The sequence below is a fragment of the Podarcis melisellensis genome, assembly GCF_964234715.1.
Source record: "Podarcis melisellensis genome assembly, chromosome: 13".
Taxonomy (NCBI): Eukaryota; Metazoa; Chordata; class Lepidosauria; order Squamata; family Lacertidae; genus Podarcis; species Podarcis melisellensis.
Window position 1 is genome coordinate 16,193,622 of NC_138545.1, and position 26,249 is coordinate 16,219,870.

At 45.7% G+C, this 26,249-nt stretch overlaps 1 protein-coding gene across 2 annotated transcripts; it reads right to left on the reverse strand.

Annotated features, from left to right (window-relative positions):
- Window positions 1–2,270: 2,270 nt before the first annotated feature.
- LOC309353965 (uncharacterized protein) lies at window positions 2,271–26,249 on the reverse strand. Of its 2 annotated transcripts, XM_081883625.1 has the most exons (13): window positions 25,693–26,249; window positions 24,247–24,519; window positions 17,693–17,807; window positions 15,667–15,956; window positions 15,487–15,571; window positions 13,204–13,427; window positions 6,832–7,076; window positions 5,894–6,016; window positions 5,583–5,724; window positions 5,418–5,468; window positions 5,059–5,128; window positions 3,068–3,349; window positions 2,271–2,483 (listed from the first exon to the last, which is right to left on the reverse strand). In XM_081883625.1, coding segments are annotated over exons 1-13 (2,262 nt in total). In that variant the 5' UTR covers window positions 26,054–26,249; the 3' UTR covers window positions 2,271–2,482. The 2 variants fall into 2 exon arrangements, with proteins under 2 accessions (XP_081739751.1, XP_081739752.1); XM_081883626.1 differs by lacking the exon at window positions 2,271–2,483 and having other exon boundaries at window positions 3,210–3,450.

Sequence of the window (26,249 nt, forward strand, 5' to 3'; positions counted from 1 at the left end):
CATGTCAGCCAAGTCATGCCCCACCTTGTAAGGGCTGCAGCTGAGGAGAGTGGCACAGAAAAACCAAAAAGCCCATCGGAACATTTTACACACACACAATCACACACACAGCGTGGCAATCGAACGCACTGGAATAGAACAAACATAGGCAGTGAATTATATCTTAACTGCATGAGGCATAATCCTGCCGCAGAAACTTTCATTTAGTTGCAGCGTGGCAGCCTGGTGGGTGGGGGTCAGGAGTGCCAACTTGAGAAACACATGGGGGGGGGCGGAGAAGCCCAGCCCTGCGATGCATACACTGTCAGTCAGCATTTCTTAGTGCAGAGAGTATTGATATGATGTGTAGAGATCTTTCCTATTCTACTTAATTCAAGAGTCATGGATTGAATGTCAATGACTGTCAACTTTTTGGGGGGAACTCATATTTTATGGGGGAGGGCAAAGGGTCCTTGGCCACTAGGAGTTGGCTCCTATGACCTCCAATGAGGGAGCTCCCCACCCCAGGAATTGGCTCCATGAAACCATATGAGAAATTTCCAAATAAAACTCTTTCAGCAGTTTCATGCAAATGATAAGCTGCATCAGAGACCAGATGGATCTCTGCAGGAGCCCACAAGTCCAATGCTCATATACGGATTCATCCATGCCTGATCTTTCTCCACCTTGCTGCCTACAAGGAAGAGATCACTGGCCCAGCCTTTGTTTACAGTAACCTGCCTGAAATCCTCATGCTACCAGGAAACTTTATTAGCTGCGTTGGTAGGCATAAAACTAAAGTTCAAAGTACAACGTAGGGCAGGTGTAAATCATAGAAATATTGAGTCCTTGTGCCCTGGGAAGATGTTTGCAGAAACACTTTGGAGCTGCCTATTCAAGATCTACTGATGCTGAGGAATCACCATGCTATAATCAGTCAGGGTGATTTCAGAGGGACAGACATGCTACAAAGGGGGACATACAAGCCTGGGTTTAGAAACCAAGCACACCTATTTTTCTTTCTGTGTTCCACCACATTATATTCAATTCAACTTAGAATTCCTGCTGTTGTGGGTATTTTCAGATGGATTGTCATGGCATCTTGGGGTGACTTGAGGAACATTCAGGGGAGCCGTCCTTTCATTAACTTGCAACCCTGATCTTCCTGCATATTCTCTCTCTCTCTCTCTCTCTCTCTCTCTCTCTCTCTCTCTCTCTCTCTCTCTCTCTCATTCTGAGGAACATTCAGGGAAGCTGGCAGCTTTAACTTGCAACACATTATCTTCCCAAAGTAAAACAGTGACAAAAAAAGAGGGAAACACTTTTGCATGACTGTTTATATTTTGAAAATCTCTCTCCTCCAAACAAAAATCCTCCCCAGCTTCAGTAACAAACAGTTCCTTAGTTTTACATAGAGGGCTTGAGAAAATGCAAGAACCTAACAAAGTAGCTTGATGGGGTTTGCGTGCATGCAGGAGAATGTTGCAGGAAAGGATTGTGTCTGCATGTTTGTCAAGTGCTGTGTGTTTCTTGGTTTTCCTTCCCCATGGTAACAAAAATAATTCTGCTTCTGATCTTAATCTTGTTTTGCCCTCTCCATTCCCCCCACCCAACCAAAGGGAAGCTGGGCTGCCATGTGGAGTGCATCAGCTTAGCCCTGCAGAGCAGTGGCGTTTCTTGGCTTCCCATTGACACACGCACTCCCACTTACATGTGTGCCAAAAATAGGAGTGGGACGGAATGGAGAGATTCCCCAGTATGTGTGCCTTGTAGCAGAACCCCAGCGTCAGTGGCTCCCATAGGGGAGCTGCAGAAAGGATGAGTGGCTGGTCAAGGAAGCCGTGGACTTAAAAAGGTTGAAAACCACTGGGCGAGGTGAGACACAGGAAGTGAGGAAAGTGTATGGAACTGCTTGGACCAGCAACAAGGAATTGTCTTCCAGTCATGCAGATACTTAGGCCATGAATCAAAGTGGTATGATATGATCACAGATCCTCTCATCTCGCATAGGAGATCAGTATCGCCACAAAGTAAGGAGTCAGCCTCTGTGGAGCTCACTCTGAATGTGAGGAAGCCAGGAAAGCAATTCACCCAGCAGTCTATGTGCCCAGCTCACACCCAAATGTCCATATTGCCAGTCATTGAAGCACCCACTACCAGGATCCCTCTGGCCTCTGGAGAAATATCCTCAGAATGTGAAACAACTTCTTTGTTGAGGCAGGCCTGATCAGAGAGCTAAAGCTGACAAGTGTTTTAATATGCACTTTACTTTTATAAAGTTATATTTATTAAATTGTGAAGGGATTTTTTTACAACTAAGTGGTATACACATTCAATTTTTAAATAAATTCACAGCTGAAGAGCACTAATTCATGTGGGGGTTGCAGCCATAAGAACACATGTTCTGCTAGACAGTACAGGGCTAGTATACACAGAGTTCCTGAACTTCCTAGAGAGGACTCTGTGTGTGTGGTCATTTCCTTTGGCTCCTCTGGGCAGGAACTCTGTAAAAAAGTAGACAATTATTTATGTTTCCTTCTGCCTGTGACAAGACTCTCTCTTTCCACCACGCCTTCAAGCTGAGCAGACCTGTGTGGCTGAGGCTTCTACTTTCAGTCATGTTTGCTAAGACTACTGCAATTTTATTGTAACTTAGAAGTATTTTTCTGCATACTATACTACTTTTTCTGTATATGCTGCTTGCATGGAAATGTAAGGAAAGCCTTTTCCAATTATCTTACTAAAATGTGTGGTGCATTCTCTGCAATGGAGGTGAAGAGGAGGAAGGTAAGCAGACTGAAAGGGATTGAATGGTGGGTTTGCTTAATTCCTAAACTTGAATAAACTGCAAAACTCATAGGTCCTTGCGAAAAAGGCTTCACAGCTAGATTTCATATGCATTTCTCCCTCATACTTAGAAGAGGAGGTTTAGATCAAAATCTACAGATTTAATCCTCAATACATCTCCCATAGTTTGGCCATCCCTCATGTATCACTTTCCTCCTTCCGCCTCCTTAGCCCCCAAGTAGGGATGATCTGAATTGCTGTCCATGTTGGGAGTGGGCTGCCAGCATTCTTCTTTTCTTACCACTTCCTGCAATGCCTGAGGAGCCTCTCTGCCTCATCCCTGCAGTTGATGGTTCTGAGCACCTCAGCTGTCACCTGCACGGCATAATCCCCTGTATAGAAATTCAGCAGAAGCAGGCTCAGGTCCACCACATCTGCCTTCTCCAGTGTCCCTCGAGGGATGTTGTCACAGCCTTTCTTAACAGGAAACTCATGGAGCTTGAGCTTGAACTTCTTGAGTTCGTTCTCTTGCAAGTTCTCCAGGGTGGACACCAGGCTGTCTGTGATGGTCTTCTCCATCCCTCTGCATTGTCACCCCCCCCAGAGGCAGGAAAAAACAGACATGTTCTCAAGATTCAAAATGGACCACCCATCTAAAAAGGTTGGTGACTCCTGCTTTAAATACTGTGATAAAGGATTGTAAGCTACATTTATGAAAGCAAATGTAAGTATGCCTTAAAAAACAGTAACAAAACAAAGTAGAGTACTCATTGTGGGATGTGAAACACAAGAGCAGTCAAGTACAACATTCCTAGAGTGAACATGTTTACACATGGGGAGGGATGTTCGTCCAGCCAGCAGGTAAACTTCCTGTTTCCTTCTGGGCTGGGACAGACTTCCTCTGCATGTGACTAGAGGTGGGTGTGGCCTCACCTGTGCAGGTAATGACAAAAGCACAGAGCAGGGCAGCCATCTCTCTCTCTTTCTCCACATGCATCAAAGAAACAGCATCTACTAAGCCAAAGATTCCCTCTTGGCTTCCAGCCAAGAGAGGACAGAGGGACTGTCTTCTTAAGAGATAGACTACAAATGTATATTACTTCATTAAGCCTAAGTCTGCCTTCTGGGATCTGATTGTGAACAGAATGTGAGTAAACTCTTTTTATACTTTTGTAAAAGACTGTGTTGTCCCTTCTATTTTATGAGGGAATAAGGGGAAATTACCAGAATAGTTATTATAGAGGCTTTAGCGAGCCTGAGCAAACGCAGCCGCTGCAAACTTAAAATAAAGGGGAATGTTACTCTGCTGAAATTGTGGAACTTGTTAACACAAGTTAAAAGGTACCCCTGCCCGTACGGGCCAGTCTTGCCAGACTCTGGGGTTGTGCGCCCATCTCACTCAAGAGGCCGGGGGCCAGCGCTGTCCGAAGACACTTCCGGGTCACGTGGCCAGCGTGACAAGCTGCATCTGGCGAGCCAGAGCTGCACATGGAAACGCCGCTTACCTTCCCGCTGGTAAGCGGTCCCTATTTATCTACTTGCACCCGAGGGTGCTTTCGAACTGCTAGGTTGGCAGGCGCTGGGACCGAGCAGCGGGAGCGCACCCCACCGCGGGGATTCGAACCGCCGACCTTTCGATCGGCAAGCCCTAGGCGCTGAGGCTTTAACTCACAGCGCCACCCGCGTCCCTGTTAACACAAGTTAGATAAGTATATAATCAGACAATATATCCTCTCCTGCATCCTTGAATATTCCCACATTCATCCCATCATACCTTTATAGATTAAAATAAATCAAGAATATAATGTTACATTTATTTCATTAAAACAGTGTCTGGCTGGCTTTGTACCACATCAAAATTACCATAACTAGTGGGATACAGTTCAAGGCATTGTTAAAGAGCAGAGTACAGGTGAATGTTGGCTGGGGTTAGGTGAATCTGCAGTGGTAGATAAAAGCTCCAGCCATAAATAAATTGGTGCTCCCCCCCCCCATTTGGTGGAATCTCTCTTTCTCTTTCTCTTTCTCTTTCTCTTTCTCTTTCTCTTTCTCTTTCTCTTTCTCTTTCTCTTTCTCTTTACAGGAACACACATATCTGTCTTCAGAAGTGTTCATCATACATGCAATTTCCCCGAGAATTTATCTGAATTCTGAGTAACGACTTTCAGAGCCTCCCCATTGCTTCCCATCCTCCAATACCTGTTGCCCACCTGAGGCAGCTGCTTCACTGTGCCTAATGGCAAGATGGGTTTTTTGGTGAAATGGAGTGGGGGAGAAAGGGTTAAGCCTTACCTGCCTTCCACACTATGTCCAGGGTTAGTTCTGCTGAATGATGCATTGGTTGGTGTGCAGCCACAAGCCCCTGGGAAGGTGAAGAGGGAGGGAATACATACAAAGCAAGCAGGGACAATGAATAAAATGAGCATGGTGGGAGATGAGCCCAAGACTTCCAAATCACATCCAAGTTTCTCTTGGATATGTTAAGAACTGATAATCAATTTAAAATGGAAAAGCTCACATTGTAAAACTTCAAGGGAGGAATTCAATGTCAGCAAAAGCAGTTCTGCTACTGTTTTATCAGCCCTCTGTGCTCCTATTGGGAGGGAAGTGGGATACAAATACATGCAGAGAAATAATTAAAACCTGCTCACCTTGTGCTGGGTGTGGAATAGGAGAATCCATCTCCTCTGAAATTAACTCTCCTGAAATAGAATAAGAAAGAGGCAGTCAAAGAGGGAACGTGACTGGTGGTCTTTTTCCGTCCTGCCTCCTAAGATATGACCCAACCTCACGATCTTCCCTTGATTAAAACTCACTTTTTTTCAAATGCGCCTTCCAAATAATTTCAGTCGTGCCCTTCTTCATCAGGTAGAAGTTGAACTTGTCTTGCATTTCCTCAGCAGACAGTTCTACATACTGCTGCAGTTTCTCTGCATCCAGGTATTGAAACTTCAGTTCCTGTGGGAAAGAATGAAACCTCTGTAAGTGTGAATCTGGCTTAGCCCAACCCACCATTGCAAGGGAGTCAACTTAAAGGGTGAAGAGGGATCCTGGTTGAATTTCTCCCATTCTCAGACTTCACAGTTTGACTCTTCCCCAGTAGTACTTTTCATCATATTTGTCTCACCTTAGGATAGATTGTGACATCCTCTGAAGCCTTCAAAGATATCTGAGAACCAATCATCAGCGGTTTCAGGGTCACAGGGGGTTTCTCTATTCTCTTTGAATTTACTTCACGCTTTTCGACCGCCTGGGAATGGCAAATAAATTCACTTTTTAGATATGCAAAGAGGGAACCAAACTTCTTGAAGACCGGATCCCTATGACCTTCTTGACACCGTAACACCAGCTAAGGCAGGAATGGGGAACCTGATGGCCTCTAGATGTTGTTGGACTCAAATCAAACCCAACCAGCTGGGGTCAGGGATGATGGATGCTGTAGTCCAAAAGCACCGGCAGATACGCAGATTCCACATCTGCAGTGTGAAGAAAATTAAACTACTATGGCACCAGAAACTACACATGGGGAACTCAAGCCAGAGCTCTTGAACTGGGCAGCCTGAACTAAGCCTGAGCAAGTTGGCAGAGAGGTACCAGCAATCCTGCGTCCACCTCATCTTTTCTTGATGAGACCATGCAGGAAACCACAGAAGCCATAAAACCTCAATATCTGAATGAAGCATCAGAAGGCAATTTTAAGAAAAGTTCAGATTGAGAAGGTAATATGATAATGTGCTTGATCTCCCATGTGCCAACACTGCAAATCAGGAAGAATGTTTTTCCTCAAGAGTTCTTATAGACAGTTCATAATTATCAAGCTGATTCCTTAATGAACAAAGCTGAATTTGTTCATCAATAAATCTGAAGGAAGCCTTACTTATTTCAGTGAAGGCTTCCAAGAAAATGTGCTTAGAATTTTGTTTTCACAAGTCAGTGACAACAACGTTTGTTTAGAGAACCAGGCAGGACATTTGGCCTCTAGCAAGCAGGCTGGCTAACAAAGGAAAAGGGTGGATTTCAATATTGCAAACTTCACTTTGAAACAAGTTGGAGATTCCCAGTTACCATTACTATAGAAGAGTCATTTGGCAGGAGGTACAGGTGAAATGTTGGTGTTTCCAGTCGAAGTCTCTGATAGAGCAGTACGACAGTGTTGATCTTTTGCTTAAACCACTTTTTGAAAACGACTCCAAGGGAAGAGAACTTGGGGTTTTCCAACACAGCATGGTGAGGCTCCACTCTGTCTGGCTTCTCCAGCCTCATCTCCCCTTCAACAAAATGTGCAATGTAGACATGGGAACTGTCGTCACCTGAAAAGACAAGCATGTTAGCAGTGGGAAAGTGAAACTTACCCCCCCCCATTTCAGCTCCTGCCAACCTAGCAGTTCGAAACACATCAAGTGCAAGTAGATAAATAGGTACTAAATAGGTACTGCTCCGGCAGGAAGGTAAACAGCATTTCCGTGCGCTGCTCTGGTTCGCCAGAAGCAGCTTAGTCATGCTGGCCATATGACCCAGAAAAACTGTCTGCGGACAAATGCCGGATCCCTCAGCCAGTAAAGTGAGATGAGCGCTGCAACCTCAGAGCTGTCTGCGGCTGGACTTAATTGTCAAGGGTCCTTTACCTTATTATTTCATGCAAACATTTATTTTCCTATTGTCTTTTAAGAGGTTTATAATGTTGTTCCACAGGACAATATGCTGACATGGCAGCTTACAACAGAATTCAAATCATAGAAAATAATAAAACAGCACAGTTGGAACATTTTGAAAAATTACAAAAGACTAGTGTCAGGGAACTGCCATCGGAAAGAGAGATGGTGCAGAGGCTCCAGCAGACTCGGAGAGATTCTGCAGCGGAGGAGGGAACCAGCAGGGGGAGAGCAGAAGCTCCGGCAGAAGGGGAGTCGGAGGAGGGAGGGCTCTGGGATACTTCTAGTGAGAATAGTGCAGAGGTAACTAGACCCCCGTTGGCAACTCCCACCCTTCGCCGGAAGCTGTCACGCAGAGAGTCACGAAGGCGCATGTCCGTGAAACAACTTTTATGTTGGCGTAAATTTCGTAGACGCCCACTGTCAGATTCTACCAGCGACTAACGGAGTCACGCCTTGGGAGGCTCCGTTAGTGCCTCGGTTTGGTTGACCAGCCAAACACCAGAGGGATCAAGCTTTTATGCACAAGCAGCTCATTATCCCATCACAGCAATCTGACAGTCTTTGAAAGCAGCTTGTGCAAGCAGAGGGCATCATGAGCGAACCAGCCGGAACCGCAGGAGCTGGAGCTGGAGCAGGTCCAAGCCTGGAGGAAAGGTACAGGGCGATGGAGGTCCAGCTCGCGCTGCAAACGGCGAGGCTTGAGGAGAGGAGGGCTCAAGATGCGGATAAGGGGAAAACCGCCCCACTTGCCAGAAAGGTGCCTGGATTGGTGCAGAGATTTGGGGGGGATCCCAGGAACTATCAAGCCTTTAGAACGGAGATGCAATATGCTCTCAATCTACTGTTTGATGACTTCACCGATGAGAACTCTAGAGTGGCGTACGTAATTAGCCATCTAGAGGGAGGGGCGAGGGACTGGGTTCGACCCCTGATGGCAGCCAATAATGATATCTTAAAGGACACGAGGAAGTTTTTTCGCGCCATGGACTTGATGTTTTCCAGCGAGATTGAGCAGGGGGTGGTGCGGAGGCAGTTGATGGGGTGCAAACAGGGGAGCCGATCTGTACGTGAGTACTGGACTGAGTTCACTATGCTTATTCATAGACTGGGGTGGGATCTAGCAAGTGAACCTATTCAAATGTTATTTGAAGAAGGGCTCTCTCCGACCGTGAAAGATGAACTTTCCCGGGCGCCCAGGGCGGAGTCTATGGATCAGCTGACTAAATCTGCACTGTCCATAGGAGCGCGCCAAGAAGCAAGAGCTTTGGAAAAGCGGGAAGGAAAGGGGGAACGTTGGAAGGACTTCCGCATTCCAGAGATTCCGGAGCAGTCTTTCCCGCCCGCAGAGCCGATGGAACTGGGAACAGCGCGCGCGCGCGCAGTTTCAAACACCAGTGAAGGGCGGAAGAAGGAGGGAAAGAGTGCCAAGAGATGTTATCTCTGCCAACAGCCAGGGCACTTTGCCAGAGTTTGTCCGCAAAGGAAGGAATGGCAGGGCATGGCGGGAACTGTTGGGGGAAAGGAGGAAGGAGAAATAGAGAAGCAAGTAAAAGCCAACGCCTGGTTGCCAACATCAGGGCACAGCAGCCAGGCCAGGGAGTGAATGTGCCCACGCCGGAACCTCCAAGACCAGCGCTTGTGATAGAGGTGTTGCTGGAACTGTCAAACGGACACCCACTAAAGATAAAAGCGCTATTGGATTCAGGCAGCTCCTGTAATTTCATGAGTAAGGAGTTTGCTGCTGAACACCAGATACAAACTCTCCCATTAAGTAAGCCTTTGCAAGTAACCACGATTGATGGGAGGGAACTGTTGGGGGGAGAAGTGAGCCAACAGACTGTACCAATGATTATGAGGGTGGCAAGACACACAGAACTGATAGCGTTTAATGTAGCCACCTTGGGAGGAGCTCCCATCATTCTGGGAATGAGCTGGCTGGCACTACACGATCCGCTAGTAGGCTGGCATCAGAGGGTGGTTTCCTTTGGTTCAGCACATTGCCTAGAACACTGCAAGGAGGGAGAGGGTCAGGCAGGGGCCAGAGCCACTCTAGCAGGGATGGAAGTGACTGACAAGGGGAAGGTGCCACCACAATACGCTGATTTGATTGACGTCTTCAGTGAAAAGGAAGCAGATAAACTGCCCCCGCACAGACCCTTTGACTGTCAAATCACCTTACTCCCAGGAGCACAATTGCCAGTGGGCAAGCTGTATGCCATGTCAGACCGTGAGATGCAGGAGTTAAGGGAGTTCATTGACAAGAACCTCAAGCGAGGTTTCATCAGAGAGTCACGAGCGGTGGGGGGCAGCCCAGTGTTCTTTGTGGACAAAAAAAACACGGGCAAACCCAGGCTTGTGTGTGATTTCAGGGCCCTAAATGCTGTGTCAGAACCAGTGACTTTCCCTATGCCCAGAATTGATGACATTCTGACACGGGTGAGAAAAGGGAAGATTTTTACCAAGCTGGACCTTAGGGGGGCATATAACTTGATACGTGTGAGGAAGGGGGATGAGTGGAAGACCACTATGTTCACCCCCTTGGGGGCGTTTGAGTACCTAGTTATGCCTTTTGGATTACAAGGGGGCTCCGCCTGCTTTCAATCATTCATGAATCACGTCCTGGGGCCATTGCTTTACAAGAACTGCGTGGCGTTCTTAGATGACGTCCTGGTGTACTCAGAGAATGAGGAGCAGCATGTGCGAGATGTTAGAGAAGTACTGAGCAAACTGCGAGAAAATCGGCTGTGGGTGAAACTGGAGAAATGCCAGTTTCATAGCAGGGAGGTGGAATTCCTGGGGTACCGGTTGTCTGACAAGGGGTTGGCTATGGATCCCAGCAAGGTTCAAGCGGTACTGGAATGGAAAACACCAAAGACCAAGAAGGACGTGCAAAGGTTCCTGGGCTTCGGAAACTTCTATAGGAAGTTCATCAAGAACTTTGCCCATTTAACAGCGCCCATCACGGATTGTCTTAGCAGCAAGAAAAAATTTGCTTGGACGGAAGAAGCGCAAGGGGCATTCGAACGCTTAAAGGCAGCGTTTGCGTCGGAGGAGCAACTTTTGCACGTGGATCTACGGCAACCAATGCGAGTGGAGACTGACGCGTCAGACCGAGCGGTAGGGGCCGTGCTTCTCCAGCCGGGGAAAGATGCGTCTGAATGGAGACCGTGTGCATTCTTCTCGCGGAAGTTGAACAAATCCGAGAGGAACTACACAGTATACGACCGAGAACTGCTCGCCATTCATGAAGCATTCCGGAGATGGCGGCACTTGCTGATTGGGGCGCAGCACAAGGTTCAAGTCCGGACTGACCACAAAAATCTGGAGTACTGGAGAACAGCCCGAGTGCTGAACCAGAGACAAGTGAGATGGGCCCAGGAGTTCTCCAAATTCAATTTTGAGATTCGTTACGTGCCAGGGTCCGAGAACGTAAGGGCGGACGCTCTTTCCAGAAAGCCTGAGTACTTAGAGGGGGAGGGCGCGCCGGAAGCAAGGCACGTAATCCCTGAAGACCGCTGGGTGTGTGGGGCGGCTTTGGTGGGGCAGAAAGAACTGTTAGAGGGTACGGAGAACGACGAATACGCCCAAGAGAAACTCAGAGAACTCAGGAGGACAGAGGAGAACACAGGGGGGTTTGAAGAAAAGAGTGGGGCGTTGTATTACAAAGTGGCACTGTACATACCCGATGGGGAACTGAGGGGCAAAGTACTCAAGCAGTTGCATGATAGCCCCACAGCGGGGCATTTTGGACAGCACAAAACCATGTGGTTGGTTACCAGGGAGTTTTGGTGGCCCAAGGTGAGGGAGGATGTACGGGAATATGTCAGGGGTTGCGACAGGTGCCAGCGAGCGAAAGGGGAGAGGGTGGCGCCAGCGGGGCTCTTACAACCCTTACCCACACCAGAAAGGCCATGGGAGGCAGTCTCCATAGATTTTATGACGGACCTGCCAAAATCCAAGGGCAAAACGGCGGTCATGGTAGTGGTAGATCTATTAACTAAGATGTGTCATTTTATAGCCTGTTCACATGCGGTCACAGCGGAGGAAACCGCCAAGTTGTTCGTAGAGCATATTTTCCGGTTGCATGGCGCCCCCTTGAGGGTGGTCAGCGACAGAGGGAAACAGTTTACTTCCAGGTTCTGGAGGAAACTTATGAGCTTACTGCACGTGGAAATCAATTTCTCCACTGCCCGGCACCCGGAAACAAATGGGCAAGCGGAAAGGGCAAACGGGATTTTACAACAATACCTGAGGTGTTATGTAAAGGACCGAGAAAATGATTGGGTAGATAAGTTACCTCTGGCAGAATTTGCCTACAACAACGCTGAGAACGTGTCCACAGGGCTGAGTCCCTTTCTGGCAAATTATGGGTGTCATCCCAGGGCATTTCCAGGAGAAGGAGGGGAGAGGTGGAGTGTGCCGGCGGCGGAACATTTTGTTGAAGAGATGGAAGCCATCCACCGTCAGCTACCACTTAACTTAGAGAGAGCCAAGGAAGAATATAAAAAGCAAGCAGACAAAAATAGGAGGGAAGGTGAAACTATAAGGGTGGGAGACCGGGTGTGGCTATCCACCCAGGGACTACCTTTCAAGGGGGGTTGTAAGAAACTGAAACCCAAAAGATTGGGACCCTTTGAGGTCATACAGCAGGTGAACCCAGTAGCATTCAAACTCAGACTGCCCAGTCACATGAAATTGCACCCAGTATTTCACAGGTCATTACTGTCGCCGTACCGAGAGGGACGTGAATGGGGGGGGGAGCGTGAGAGAGAGGTCTCCCGAACGCCCGTGATAGAAGAGAGAGAACGCGACATGAACGTGGCAGGAATCATTGATTCCAGGTGGAAGGGGGATCAGGTGGAATATCTGGTAGAATGGGAGGGGGAAGTAGAGTCGGAAAACACTTGGGTACCCGCTGAGGTAGTCAATGACGAGGTTTTAATAGAAACATTTCAGCGGCGTTTCCCAAAAAAACCGCAACCCGTGGCACGATTTAGAAGGGAACACTTTGGGACCACCGATGAGGAAGGAGAGTTTGGAGGGTTCCCAGAGTCAGGGATGGGTGAGGAAGCCGACTCCGACGAAGAAGAGGAAGACGGGGAGAGAGACGGTACGCCATGGTTAGAAGTGTTTGAATCCTCGGACGACGAGGAGAGTTCCTTTAGGGGCTTTCCGCCCTCACCGCCAGTGGGAGAGGAAGCGGGGGGTGAAGGGGGCCCTGAGGGGGAGGTGGATGTCAGGGAACTGCCATCGGAAAGAGAGATGGTGCAGAGGCTCCAGCAGACTCGGAGAGATTCTGCAGCGGAGGAGGGAACCAGCAGGGGGAGAGCAGAAGCTCCGGCAGAAGAGGAGTCGGAGGAGGGAGGGCTCTGGGATACTTCTAGTGAGAATAGTGCAGAGGTAACAAGACCCCCGTTGGCAACTCCCACCCTTCGCCGGAAGCTGTCACGCAGAGAGTCACGAAGGCGCATGTCCGTGAAACAACTTTTATGTTGGCGTAAATTTCGTAGACGCCCACTGTCAGATTCTACCAGCGACTAACGGAGTCACGCCTTGGGAGGCTCCGTTAGTGCCTCAGTTTGGTTGACCAGCCAAACACCAGAGGGATCAAGCTTTTATGCACAAGCAGCTCATTATCCCATCACAACTAGTAAGCCAATACTACTGATTTCTAGAATCCACACTGCAGCCCCATAGCATTCTGGAAACGTCAATGGAATTATTCCTGTTTAGGATTCCTCCTAGTATGGTTATAATGCTGGGAACTTTCCCACTGCCATACCTTCAAGACACAAGAAGTGAGGGACGTGAATGGCGGCCACAGCTTCTGCTGCATCTACTTTAATGTTGAGCAGAGGGCCAGCGGCCTGCCACTCCTCAGTGGTCTGTTCTTCCAGGTGCTTAGGCCATGAATCAAAGTGGTATGTTACAGTCACAGCTTCTCTCACTTCACATATGAGATCCGTATTAGCGCAATGGAAGGAGCCAGCCTCAGTGGTGCACACTCTGAATGGCACAAAGGGAAAGATGAAAGGGGAATCAGGTTGAACATTGTATTTGAGAGCAGAAGCAGTAAGGGAGTCTAGAAATGTTGTGAAATGCCGAAAAGCTGCAGAATCATTTAGCATGCGGAATCACTGAATCCTGAGGATGAGTCATTCTCTGTATAAATATTGTATCTGCTTGCAGGCAGACCCAGTGTCTCTGGTGTCTCTGTCTGCAGTGAATGTCTGAGCTTTGTGAAGCCTGTGCACATTCAAGACTCTGTGTGACTCAGTAACTCTGTGTATGCTCTAAAGCTAACTTAATCTTCTGTTCACTATGCTGTGAGAATCAATGTGGTGTTGTGGTAAGAACGATGGACTCGTAATCTGGTGAACTGGGTTCGCGTCCCCGCTCCTCCACCTGCAGCTGCTGGGTGACCTTGGGCCAGTCACACTTCTTTGAAGTCTCTCAGCCTCACTCACCTCACAGAGTGTTTGTTGTGGGGGAGGAAGGGAAAGGAGAATGTTAGCCACTTTGAGACTCCTTAAAGGGAGTGAAAGGTGGGATATTTATTTTAACTCAGTAAAACTTTTATTCTTTTACTGAAGAAGATTCTGCATTATTAATTTACGCTGCGTGTCAAACATGAATTGGGAGAACTTCCACTGCTCGTCTAATTGATATTTTTGCAGGAGATGCTTCACACGCTGAGTTATGGAGGTAAAAAATTGACAGAAGGACATCTCCTGGTCAAGCATCACTCAACTGAAGCACAACTGCTATGAGGCCACCCAAAAAGTAAAAAAGGTGGTTTTTCATATACAGAGAAGGTGTTTTTAAAATGGTGCCTTCATGCAGAGCAAAGCAAGCTGGTGAAAGTAACTACTCATCTTCTGTTTACCTGTGTGTTGATGATACTAGAACATCAGGGAAATTTCTCATAGACAGAAACCACGGCAAGAGATCTGTAACCCATGTACCCATTTAGCTCTAAACACCAGACCAAAAAGCACACTGCTTCAAAGTGAAGGGGAGGGAAACCATGCATGCCACCTTGAACTCTTTGGGAGAAAGGAGGGATATAACTTAAATCATATCAATAAAATGTTTTTAAGTGTGGGAATGTTCAGGGGTGCAGGAGATGATATATTGTGAGATTATATCCTAATCCAATTTGTGCTAACAAGTTCCCAAAATATCAGCAGAGTTTATAACATTCCCCTTTAAATTCGAAACGGTAACGTCTGCACAGGTTCGCTAGAACCTCTATAATAATTACTCTGGTAATTTCCCCCTTTGTTCCCTCTTAAAATACAAGACACAACACAGTCTTTATAAAAGTATAAAAGAGTTTATTCACGTTCTGTTCACAATATGATCCCAGAAGGCAGACACGCTTAAAAAGGTTACATACATTCAGAATCTATCTTATAGCAAGATAGTCCTATCCTCCTCTCTTGGCTGAGAGCCAAGAGGGCATGTTGCTCCTTCAGAAGATGAAGATGAGAGAGAGAGATGGCTGCCTGCCCTGTGCTTTTATCATTTACCTGCACAGGTGAGCCCACACCCACCTCCGGTCACATGTGGAGGAAGTCTGTCCCCAGGAAGTTTACCCGCTTGCTGGACAGACATCCCTCCCTATGTTTTAACATGTACACTCTAGGAATGTTGTCATTGACTGCTCCTGTGTTTACATCCCACATAAAGGAGGAGAAACAACAGTTCCTCAAAAAAAAAATGCAGAGTTCCATATTTTTCACTCTCTTGGAAATAATAAGCAAAAGCAATGCTCCAAGGTAATGATTTTGCAGCTGTGTTTGAGGGACCCAGGAGTTCCTCAGTGAAGAGATCAGGACTGGTGGGTAAGCTTCCTTCAGAGAGAATTTTCCCACCATGGCCAACTGTTCATTGCAACGTGCAGAACATAGTGTAGATGTACTCTGTATGTTTTAGGGAGCACCACCATATATGATGACTGTGAGACCCACAGAAACCAGATGTGCTCTGTGGAACAATTAAATGTTAAAACCGTTCCCTGAATGGAAAAGGTTTTTAAATGTCTAATGGAGAGATCACTCACCTGTATGCTTCGTTGCCCCTTTCTGAGTCCCAAACCACCTCTGGCTCTATTGGGCCAGCTGCCTTGAGTGGAGTTTGATCCAAATCTGTAGAAGGAAGACAATTATTTGCCTGATGACTGTTGCAAGGCGGAAGTTAGTTGAACTGCCCTTGAAGTTTAAGAACTCGAAGTCAAACTCACCATGCATTGCAGATAGCAGAATCAGAATGGTACCTGGATGTGCCATTTCTACACATTCCAGGAACCTGCAACAAGATTGCTCCCCTCTTTCCTGGATTATACTCAGCAATTTTTCACTTTTTAAAATTTTCAACATTTCGCAAATGTCTCTGTATTCTTTCAGAGTGATGACATAGAAATAGTACAGCACATCTACAAAATGCTCAATATCCGGTTCAAGAATTTCCATTAATTGTTTTCTTCCCTTGCAGATCATCTCATTACTAGAGATTGTGGATCTTTCCAATGACCTGTGGCAGAAACATTTATTTTATTTAGGTGACAGAAGGCGGGGAGAGGAGAATAAGAACGTAGTTAGGATGCAGACTGCTCCCTTACCATAAATGCCAACCATGCTCCCTTGGCCAGCCCCCTAATAATTTTCTTCTTAGGACACAACCCCCTCAATATTTTCTCTCCCTCCCTTGGTTTGCTGTCTACCCCCAGCCAGGCATCACTCTTTGTTTCTGGCTTTCCTCCAGGAGGAGCAAAGTGGGACACAGCAGTGGCGGGGGTGTGGTGGATGTGAGTGTGTGGTTTGTGTGTGTGTGTCTGTCTCCTACCTGGCTTCCCATCCCTCCATCAATTGCTCACTCCCTCTCTCTGTGTGGCACCCTCCTGCAGTGGGGACAGCCCCCACCCAACCTACCATGGTGGCAGCCTGAGCAAAGATGAGCATGCCTGGCCAGTGGGTGATGACAGGCATGGGCAAGGCAGATGCCTGGCTGAGAGGAGGCAGCTGACATAGGGACAGAGGGAGGCAGAGCAAGCACCCTGGCCGTGCTGCAAACAACAACACCAACTGCCTACACTCAATGCAGCTGCCTGGGTGCATACTGGCCTGACACCAGACTTAGTGCAGCAAGGGGGCAGGGGAAGTAGGCAGGCCTGCCCCACCCATATTTTGTTTAAGTTGGCGCCACTGTCTCTCACACGGAATCAAACTGTTGGCCCACCTAAATTCATATTATCAACATGTTATGATGAAACTATGCTAATTTGTCATATTATTATGAAGTTGCTTTTGTAGTGTTTGAAATTGGCTTATGGGTTGCCCTCTAGCAGCCCTCTGGGCAGCCCTCTAGCTTATGGGTTGCCTCACGTTTATGTGAGCCATACCACTCCTTGCTGTGGTCCTTTCCTTCAACCTTCCCCCAATCTTTGGGTTCCCTGCCCCTTAGGGGTTCTTTTCCCCAAAACAAATTCCAATCCTTACCGTGCCCTCCCAACTCGTCCCTCCACGGGGCGGGAGTGAGATGATAATCCCAGCCAAGCTATCCTGACTGTGAGCCATTCACTGACGACCACTTTGTCCCCCAAGCAACTGGAAAGTTCTCTGCCCTCAGACCAGCTTAATGTGACATACAGGGCTGGAGGGTTAAAGGTCTTTCAGATACCAAGAGTCATTTGCTGGGGAGGCTCTAGCTCTTGGTTTTCTGCTTCAAGCAGCAGCTGGACTAGAATAGATGGCCCACCGAGTTCCCTCCAGGTCTGGTATTCTATGACACAGGCAGGATACCTGCAGCCAGTGGACCACAGGTAGCCCTCGGGTGCACTCCCTGGGGCCTTCCAAGGCCTGTGGAGTCCTGCCTCCACTCCCCAGCTGCTAAGCCTTTAAAGTATCTGGCAACCTGCCAGCATCAGTGGAAAATATGCACTTTGGTTTTGCTGCCCAATGGTTGACGCAGAAAGTGGGAAAGGTCCAAAATAGCAATTTTCAAAGTATTTTTTTCCAAAGCAGGGGCACACACACATTTATTAAATTAGTGCTAAAGCATTTTTGTTTTAAGCAGGAAAGCTTGTATTGTTTTAAGATTAATGGATTTTATGTTTGTTTTGGATTGGAAGGGTTAGCTGAGAGGGGAAAACATTGGTATCAATCAATCAATAGACTTTATTTGCGTAGCCGACAGGCCATAGCAGAAAACATTGATATAATTGTAGCTAAAATTGTGGCTTCAGTCAATTATATAAGTACAGAAATTACCCTTTGGTGGCTTTTTCTGATGGAACCAGTTCCTCCAGAGCTTGATTAATTTTTGACGACAATAATTCAGCTGGCCGGTGCCTTGAAACATGCATTTTGCAAAGTCGCTCTGCTGCTAGATATTGAGAAAGTGAGTGCATGTCAACAGCTTTCCTGAGTCCTTTCCTGAGTCATACTGAAGGCACAAAGGCAGACAATACCAACAAGAAAGAAAAGTGGGAGGCATCTAAGAAAACTTATTAAGAATTATAGACCAATTTCACTACTAAACATGAATTATAAAATATTTACAGGTATCCTGGCTAACAAGCTAAAAAATTTCTTAAACAGGGTAATAGGAAATGATCAAGCCGGCTTTTTACCGGGGAGGCAAATAAGAAATAATACAAGGATAATTAATGACTTACTGGAATATACATAAATGAAATCAAGCAATAAGGTAGCAATGCTACTGGAAGAAGGCTTTCGATAGCATATCGTGGAACTTCTTAATTAAAACTTTTGAGAGCTTGAGAATAGGAAACAACATCATGAATGGAATTAAGGCAATTTATGACAACCAGAAAGCCAAAATAATTATAATGAAATCACTGAAGAATTTAATATAGAAAGAGGGACTAGACAAAGTTGTCCCTTGTCCCCACTCTTATTTATCACAACGTTGGAGACTCTCTTAATAGCAATAAGGAAAGACCAGGAAATAAGGGGCATCAATTTAGGTAGCCGATATTACAAGTTGAAGGCATTTGCTGATGATGTGATTATTACTATAGTCATACCTCATGTTACATCTGCTTCATGTTACATTCTTTCAGGGTACATCCCACAGTGACCTGGAAGTACTGGAAAGGGTTACTTCCGGGTTTTGCCACTCGTGCATGCACACAAGTGCAAAATGACATCCCGTTCGCAACCAGAGGTACCACTGTTTTGAAAACCCAATTGAAGGCATACAAAAAGCACTAGTGAAAATGAATGAATTTGGTGAGGTCTCGGGATTTAAACTGAATACTGTAAAAATAAATCTAAATTATTAACAAAAAATATGGAAGAGATGGAACAAGAGGATCTAGAAAGAATAACGGGTCTAAAGACCACAAATAAAGTAAACTATCTGGGGGTCTGGATTACAAATAAGAACACTAATTTATTTAAAGACAATTACATTAAAAAATGGAAGGAAATTAAAGGAAATTTAGAAAATTGGAGTAAATTGAAGCTGTCATTATGGGGCAGAATATCAGTGATTAAAATGACAATACTTCCCAAAATCCTCTTTCTCTTTGAGACAATTCCAATAATTATTGGGACAAAATGTTTTAAAGATTGGCAGAGGGACCTGGCCAATTTCATTTGGCAGGGCAAAAAAGCAAGAAGGAAATTTAAATTGTTGACAGAACCCAGAGGAAGAGGAGGCTTCGCGGTCCTGGACCTCAGAATGTACTTTGAGGCCACATGCTGGACTTGGTTGAAAGACTGGATGTTGCTTAGGAATACCGAGGGCTGGGACAAGGTTTTCGGGTGGCATAAAAGCACATAAAGGCTTCACGAACCACCTAATGAGGAAAGCCTTATTCAAGGTTTGGGAGAGGAATAAATCCAAAGTTATAACAAAAAACCCTTGGTGGATATCACCTATAGAGTCAACTGACATTCATAAGAATAACATGAACAATAACTGGCCAACTTACAGAGACTTGGTGGATGAGATAAATTATTGCCCCAAACTGAAAAGGTTTGAAGAACTCAAGCAACTAGGGCTAAACTGGCTAGAATATTACCAGCTTAGGGGGACTTTTGAAAAAGATAAGACTTTAAAAGGGTTTGATAACAAAGCATCAATCTTAGAGCAGGAGGTTTTACAGAACAACCAAAAGACTCTCTCCAAAATGTACAAGCTGTTAAAGAATGCTCAAATAGAAAAAGAGGAAAAAGGGAAAGGCCATAATAAGATGGGAGCAGGACTTAGGTTATGTAATAGAATATAAAGAGTGGAAAAAACTGTGGTCAAAAAAAGATTAATTTTACAACATGTTATTTAATAAAAGAAAACTACCTGAACATGCACCACAGGTGGTATTTTACACCGGAGAAATTGGCTAAAATGAACAAATTGCTTAGTAATAAGTGTTGGAGATGTACAAAGCAGATTGGAACCTTCTACCATATGTGGTGGACACGTCCAGAGATCAGAAAGTTCTGGGACATGATCCATGAAGAAATAAAAAAGTTACTAAGAACTTCACATGGCAAAAGACCAGAAACATACCTTTTGGGTATACAATGGTACCTCGGGTTAAGTACTTAATTTGTTCCGGAGGTCCGTTCTTAACCTGAAACTGTTCTTAACCTGAACCACCACTTTAGCTAATGGGGCCTCCTGCTTCCGCTGCACTGCCAGAGCACGACTTCTGTTCTCATCCTCAAGCAAAGTTCTTAACTTTGTGTCCCCTTGCCCAGATTATCCAGAGCTTTGGGCTGGGCTGTCACCAATACGCTGATGACACTCAGCTCTAACTGCTGATGGATGGCCACACCGACTTAGCCCCAAACACACTGACCAGATGCTTGCAAGCTGTGGCTGAATGGTTTCGTGGGAGCCGATTGAAACTAAATCCTTCGAAGACAGAGGTCCTATGGCTGGGTCGGGATGGCATGGGGATGAGGGACCAACTCCCTTCTCTTGCGGGGGCCCAATTAGTGCCATTGCCTTCAGTTAAGAGTTTGGGTGTAATCCTTGACGCCTCCCTTTCCATGGAGGCGCAAGTTACAGCAACACCCAAGGCAACATTTTTCCACCTTCGTCGCATCAAGCAGTTGGTCCCTTACCTGGCCACAGTGATCCATGCAACATTCATCTCCAGGCTTGACTACTGTAATTCGCTCTACGCGGGGCTGCCCTTGAAGCTGTCCCAGAAACTCCAGCGGGTGCAGAATGCTGCAGCGAGACTCCTCACAGGGTCCCTGCCATGGGAGCATATTCACCCAGTGCTTTTCAAGCTGCACTGGCTCCCGGTGGAGTACAGGATCAGATTTAAGGTGCTGCTTTTGACCTTTAAAGCCCTTCACGGCCTAGGACCCTCGTAACTACGGGACCGCCTCTCCCGGTATGCCCCACGGAGAGCCTCAAGGTCCATAAATAGCAACACCCTTGTGGTCCCGGGCCCTAAGGAATTTAGATTGGCTTCAACCAGAGCCAGGGCCTTTTCAACTCTGGCTCCGGTCTGGTGGAACGCTCTGCCTCACGAGACCAGGGCCCTGCAGGATATGATTTTTTTCCGCAGGGCCTGTAAGACAGAGTTGTTCCGCCTGGCCTTTGGCTTGGAGCCAATTTGATTCCCTCCCTCTCTTTCTTTTTTCTTTTCCTTCTCCTTCTGCAATGAGGCTACATTTTAATATTTTAATGTTTCAGTATTTTAATGTTGTATTTTTTAATTTTGTTTTTAAGTTGTAATCATTTAACTTGTTTTTATTATTGCTTGTAAGCCGCTCTGAGCCCAGCCTTGGCTTGGGAGGGCGGGGTAAAAATAAAAATTATTATTATTATTATTATTAACCTGAGGCACTATTTCTGGGTTAGCGGAGTCTGTAACCTGAAGCGTCTGTAACCTGAAGCGTATGTAACCCAAGGTACCACTGTATTAAATAGTAATATTTCTAGAGAAAATACTAACTTCTTCCTGTATGCGACATCTGTGGCAAGAATCCTGGTGGCTAAGTACTGGAAGGGTAACCAGGTACCGACCAAAGAGGAATGGTTATGTAAATTATGTGAATATTTGGAACTGGCCAAATGCTTGGATATAATAAGACTAAAGCCAATGAATACAGTCAAGAAGGAATGGAAGTGCTTGAATGATTATTTAGAAAGACAAGGTTCTAATGTAAAAAATTGGCTGTGTCTAGAATGACCTCGTGAATGGAAAAAGTACGAAGAAATAAAAAATCAATTATTGGGATGGCTGGAATACCACCAGCTCTTTGAGACATTTAAACAAGATTTTAAAAATGGATTTAATAACGAGCCCTCAAAATTAGAAAAAGAACTGTTAAATAATAATAACAAAATTATTTCCAGAATGTACTGACTCCTCCTTGACTGGGAAGGAGTCAGTAAGTTTTTACTGGCAAGGGAAAAAACCCAGAATTAAATATAAAATACTAACAGATTCAAATGCGAGAGGGGGATTTTCCCTGCTAGATTTAAAAATATGACTTTCTGCTGGATCAAGGATTGGATTCAGTTACACAATGCTGATGTATTAGATTTGGAAGGATTTAAAAATGTATTTGGATGGCATGCATATTTATGGTATGATAAGATATCGGCTCATAAAGGTTTAAAAAATCATGTAATTAGAAAATCATTATATCATGTTTGGATAAGGTATAAAGATCTCTTAGAAAGGAGAACACCCAGGTGGATTTCACCAATGGAAGCAAAGGCACACAAAAAGTAAAATATGGAGAGTAAATGGTTGAAATACACTGATTTATTGTTGGAAGATAATGAAGGATTTAAATTGAGACCATTTGACCAAATTAAAGATAAATTGGATGGATGGTTATCAATGAATTGTATAAACTTGATAAGAAAAATGGTTTTGCGACAGAAAAATCCAAATTGGAAACGGAATTGTTAGATACCAATGTTAAAAATCTCTCTAAAATGTATAATTTACTGTTGGAATGGCATACAAAGGATGAACAAGTTAAATCTGTGATGACTGGGCAAGAGATGTTGGACACAATATAATGTTGGATGATTGGGAAAAGCTATGGAAGAAAGGGGTTGAGTTTACTGCATGTACCGTATTAAAATAAAATATTATGAAAATGATGTATAGATGGTACTTAACCCCAGTAAAATTAGCAAAGATCTACCATACAAATGATAATCTTTGTTGGAAATGTAAAGAAAAAGAAGGTACTTTTTACCATATGTGGTGGATGTGTCCTAAGGTGAAAGACTTCTAGGGAAAGATTTATAATGAGTTGAAAAAAATGTTGAAAAATACATTTATTAAGAAACCAGAAGCCTTTCTACTTGGTATAATAGGATTGGAATTGCCCAAAAAAGATGTTAGACTGTTTGTTTATGCCACTGCAGCGGCAAGACTTTTATTAGCCAAAAATTGGAAATTGCAGAAAATACCAACAATAGAAGATTGGCAGATGAAGATGTTGGATTTATTGACTGGAAGAATCCGTGACCAGAAAGAAGAGGAGACACAAGAGGATTGGAAGAAATTTAAATAATATTTAGCTAAATATTGTAATATAAGATAACTAGAAAATTCTTGGAAGCAACAAATAGGCTTAGGGGTAGAATAAGAATATGTGTTAGTAAATATTAAGGATTGGAATATTAATAAAGGAGAAGAGGTTAGTAAATGTTAGGAGTCAATATTATTAGAAATATGAATTTGGAGAACTGTCATACAGGTGATATAATGAAATTCAGTTAGAGGGGATGCGAGGAAGTCAGTTATAATGTTATAATGTTATGAGAATTAAATATCTGAAGAAATATTTTTTGTGTGTGTTTAGCTTACTGTATCGTAAAGTGTTTTTCTTTGTTGTGTGTTTTGTAATGCCTTTTTTGTCATAAATGTGGAAAAACAATTTTAAAAATGGGGGGGGGGAGAAAATAATCAGAGTGCTTGTCTTGTGTGGGAGAGCCTATTGACCTGACAACCCATAGCATATGTGAAAAGGATCTAGGGGTCTTAGTGGACTACAAGCTTGACATGAATCAACAGTATGATACAGCAGCATAAAAAAGCTAATGCTAATCCAGGCTGAATCAACAGAAGTATATTGTCCAGATCAAGGGAAATAATAGTATGACTTTATTTTGCCTTGGTCAAACTATGTCTGGAATACAGTGTCCTGTTTTGGGCACCACAACTTAAGAAGGATGTTGACAAGGTGGAACGTGTGCAGAGGGGGGCAACCAAGATGATCAAGGGTCTGGAAACTAAGCCTTATGAGAAATGCTTGAAGGAGATGTGTATGTGTGGCCTGGAAAAGAGGAGACTGAGAGGAGATATGATAGCCATCTTCAAATATCTTATGGGCTGTCACATGGAGGAGGGAGCATGCTTGTTTTCTCCTGCTCTTGAGGGCAGGACACGAACCAATGGCTTCAAGTTACAAGAAAGGAGATTCTGACTAAATACCAGGAAGAACTTTCTGACAGTAAGAGCTGTTCAGCAGTGCAACTGACTTCCTTGGGACGTTATAGACTCTCCTTCCTTGAAGGTTTATCAGCAGAGGTTCTAATGAATCATCAACTAGCTTCCTATAAGTTGAAAAGGGAATGTGCTCTGCTGTTTATCACTAGCATGAGTGAGGGGGGATAATATCAAAACAACAGATCATCTCCAACCTTCCTTAACATTCCCACAATGTCAAGAAGACATACACAGATTGGCACATAGGTTACACACACACACACACACACACACACACACACACACACACACACACAGTCCTGCTCAAGAAGCAGTCCCATCGGACTCACCCAACGTTCTCCCTTCCAAGTTCCTTACCTTTCCTGGTGAAACAAGAGCGACATTCTGGCACCGGCTCACAGACAAAGGCTTTCATCACCTCTGAGGCCACTTCCACAGCATAATCCTCATCACAGTATGCAAGAAGCAGTTCTGTGAGCTCCCAAACATTTGCTTCAACCAGCAGCTCCCTGGGGATACTGACATAACCTTCCTTGACGGGGAACTTGCTGAGTTTGACCTTGAACTTCTTCAGATCTGACTCCTTCAATGTATTCAGTGTGGCCAGCAGGCATAATTGTGTAAACTGCACTGTGGTGATTATTGATGTTAGTAGAAGTATTGAACAGAAAAATCCAGCATTCCTAAATCCTTCTCTTCCTGTTGGAGCACTTTCAGACTGGACTAAGTAGGGAAGGGCTGTGGATTTGTAGTAGATCACATGCATGCAAAGGATCCCAGGTTTAATCGCTGGAGGATCCAGAAAGGGCTTGGAAAGATTCCTGCCTAAATCCCTGGAACAAACTAGATGGACCCAGTGGCCCAATGTGCTCTAAGGCAGCTTCTCATCCTTCTAGCCTCTCAGGTGATTGAAGGAGCTCAGCCTGGCCCAGAAGAGAGAAACTGATCCAAGAGGGTTTGAAGACTCCATTGACTTACAGGCCTCTTCTTAACACTTTAGAGGCTTCTAAGTTTATTTCCCACCCTGTTTCTGATGTTCCTTCTTCCCTGGTGGGGAACGAATGCCGTGTAGTGTTTTGCCTCAGGTGCTAACATGTCTTGGGCCAGCCCTGGTTCAGATGGAGGGCAGAGGGGTGTGGGAAGACGCCACCTCACTTTACACAGGGAAGATTTATATCCATCATTCCACTCACTTTCACCCTGGACCTCCACCCCCCCACTCCCGGAATTCGGGTCTTTTCTCCTGCTCTGGACTCCAGGCAATGGCTTCAAGTTGCAAGAAAGGAGATTCCAGCTAAACATTTGGAAAAAGCTTCTGACAGTAAGAGCAGTGGCGTAGCGTGGGCTATCAGCACCCAGGGCAAGGCAAGTAATTTGCGCCCCCTAACCCGTGGATTTGCGCCCCCTAACCCCCAGATGTTGCGCCCGGTGCAGCCGTCCCACCCCTGCACCCCCCACGCTACGCCACTGAGTAAGAGCTGTTCAGCAGTGGAACAGACTCCCACAAGAGGTGGTAGACTCTCCTTCCTTGGAGATTTTAAAGAAGAGGTTGGCCATCTGTAATGGATGCTTTAGCTGAAATCCCTAAATTGCAGATGTCCATTGCGGTCCCTTCCAACTCTTAGATCCTATGATTCTTTGGAATGTTACCCAGGAGGATATGCGACTCTCCTGCTCGAAAGGTTTCCCCACCCAAGGACAAGGCAACCATGGGAAGGAGCTGAGCTCTCGGTACTGACAGAACCCGCGAGGCGTCAGCACCATCAGTCGGATCGAGCCCCCGCCCCGCTCCCAGTCCCTTACTTTGCCAGGTGATACCCGAGGGATCGTCCACCGGCGGATTGTAGTCCATTTCCTGCAGCACCAGGGCCGTCACCTCCACAGCATAAGCCTCACCGTAGTAGCTGAACAGCAGGTCTACGAGCTGCAAAGGCATGGCTTCCTTGAGCAACTCCTCGGAGATTCTTCTGACGCCCTCCTTGACCGGGAATCTGAGCAGTTCGCGCTGGAATTTCTCCCACTCCCCCTCCCCCTCCTTCAACTCCAAAAAGATGTCCAGAAGGAGGGAACTGGCGGATTGCAGATTCGGGTTCTCAGGATGTAAGAAAATGAGGCCACGTGACAGATTTGTGGAAAAGAAGAACTTAGTCCCCATTGCGCTCATTCTCCGCCAGCCACAGCCCAGCCAAAGCCTCGGCCAGAGAAAAACTCAGAAGATCTGGAGACTGTGCCGAGACAGAGAGGCAGGTGGGCGCGATCCCCGGGCCAACTCGCCGGGAAAGAGAGAGGCCTGGCCGGTGAGCAGCAGGAAACCCGCTCCGAGAGCCCCGTCTCTTGCCCTGCGCGTCGCCTTCTTTTCC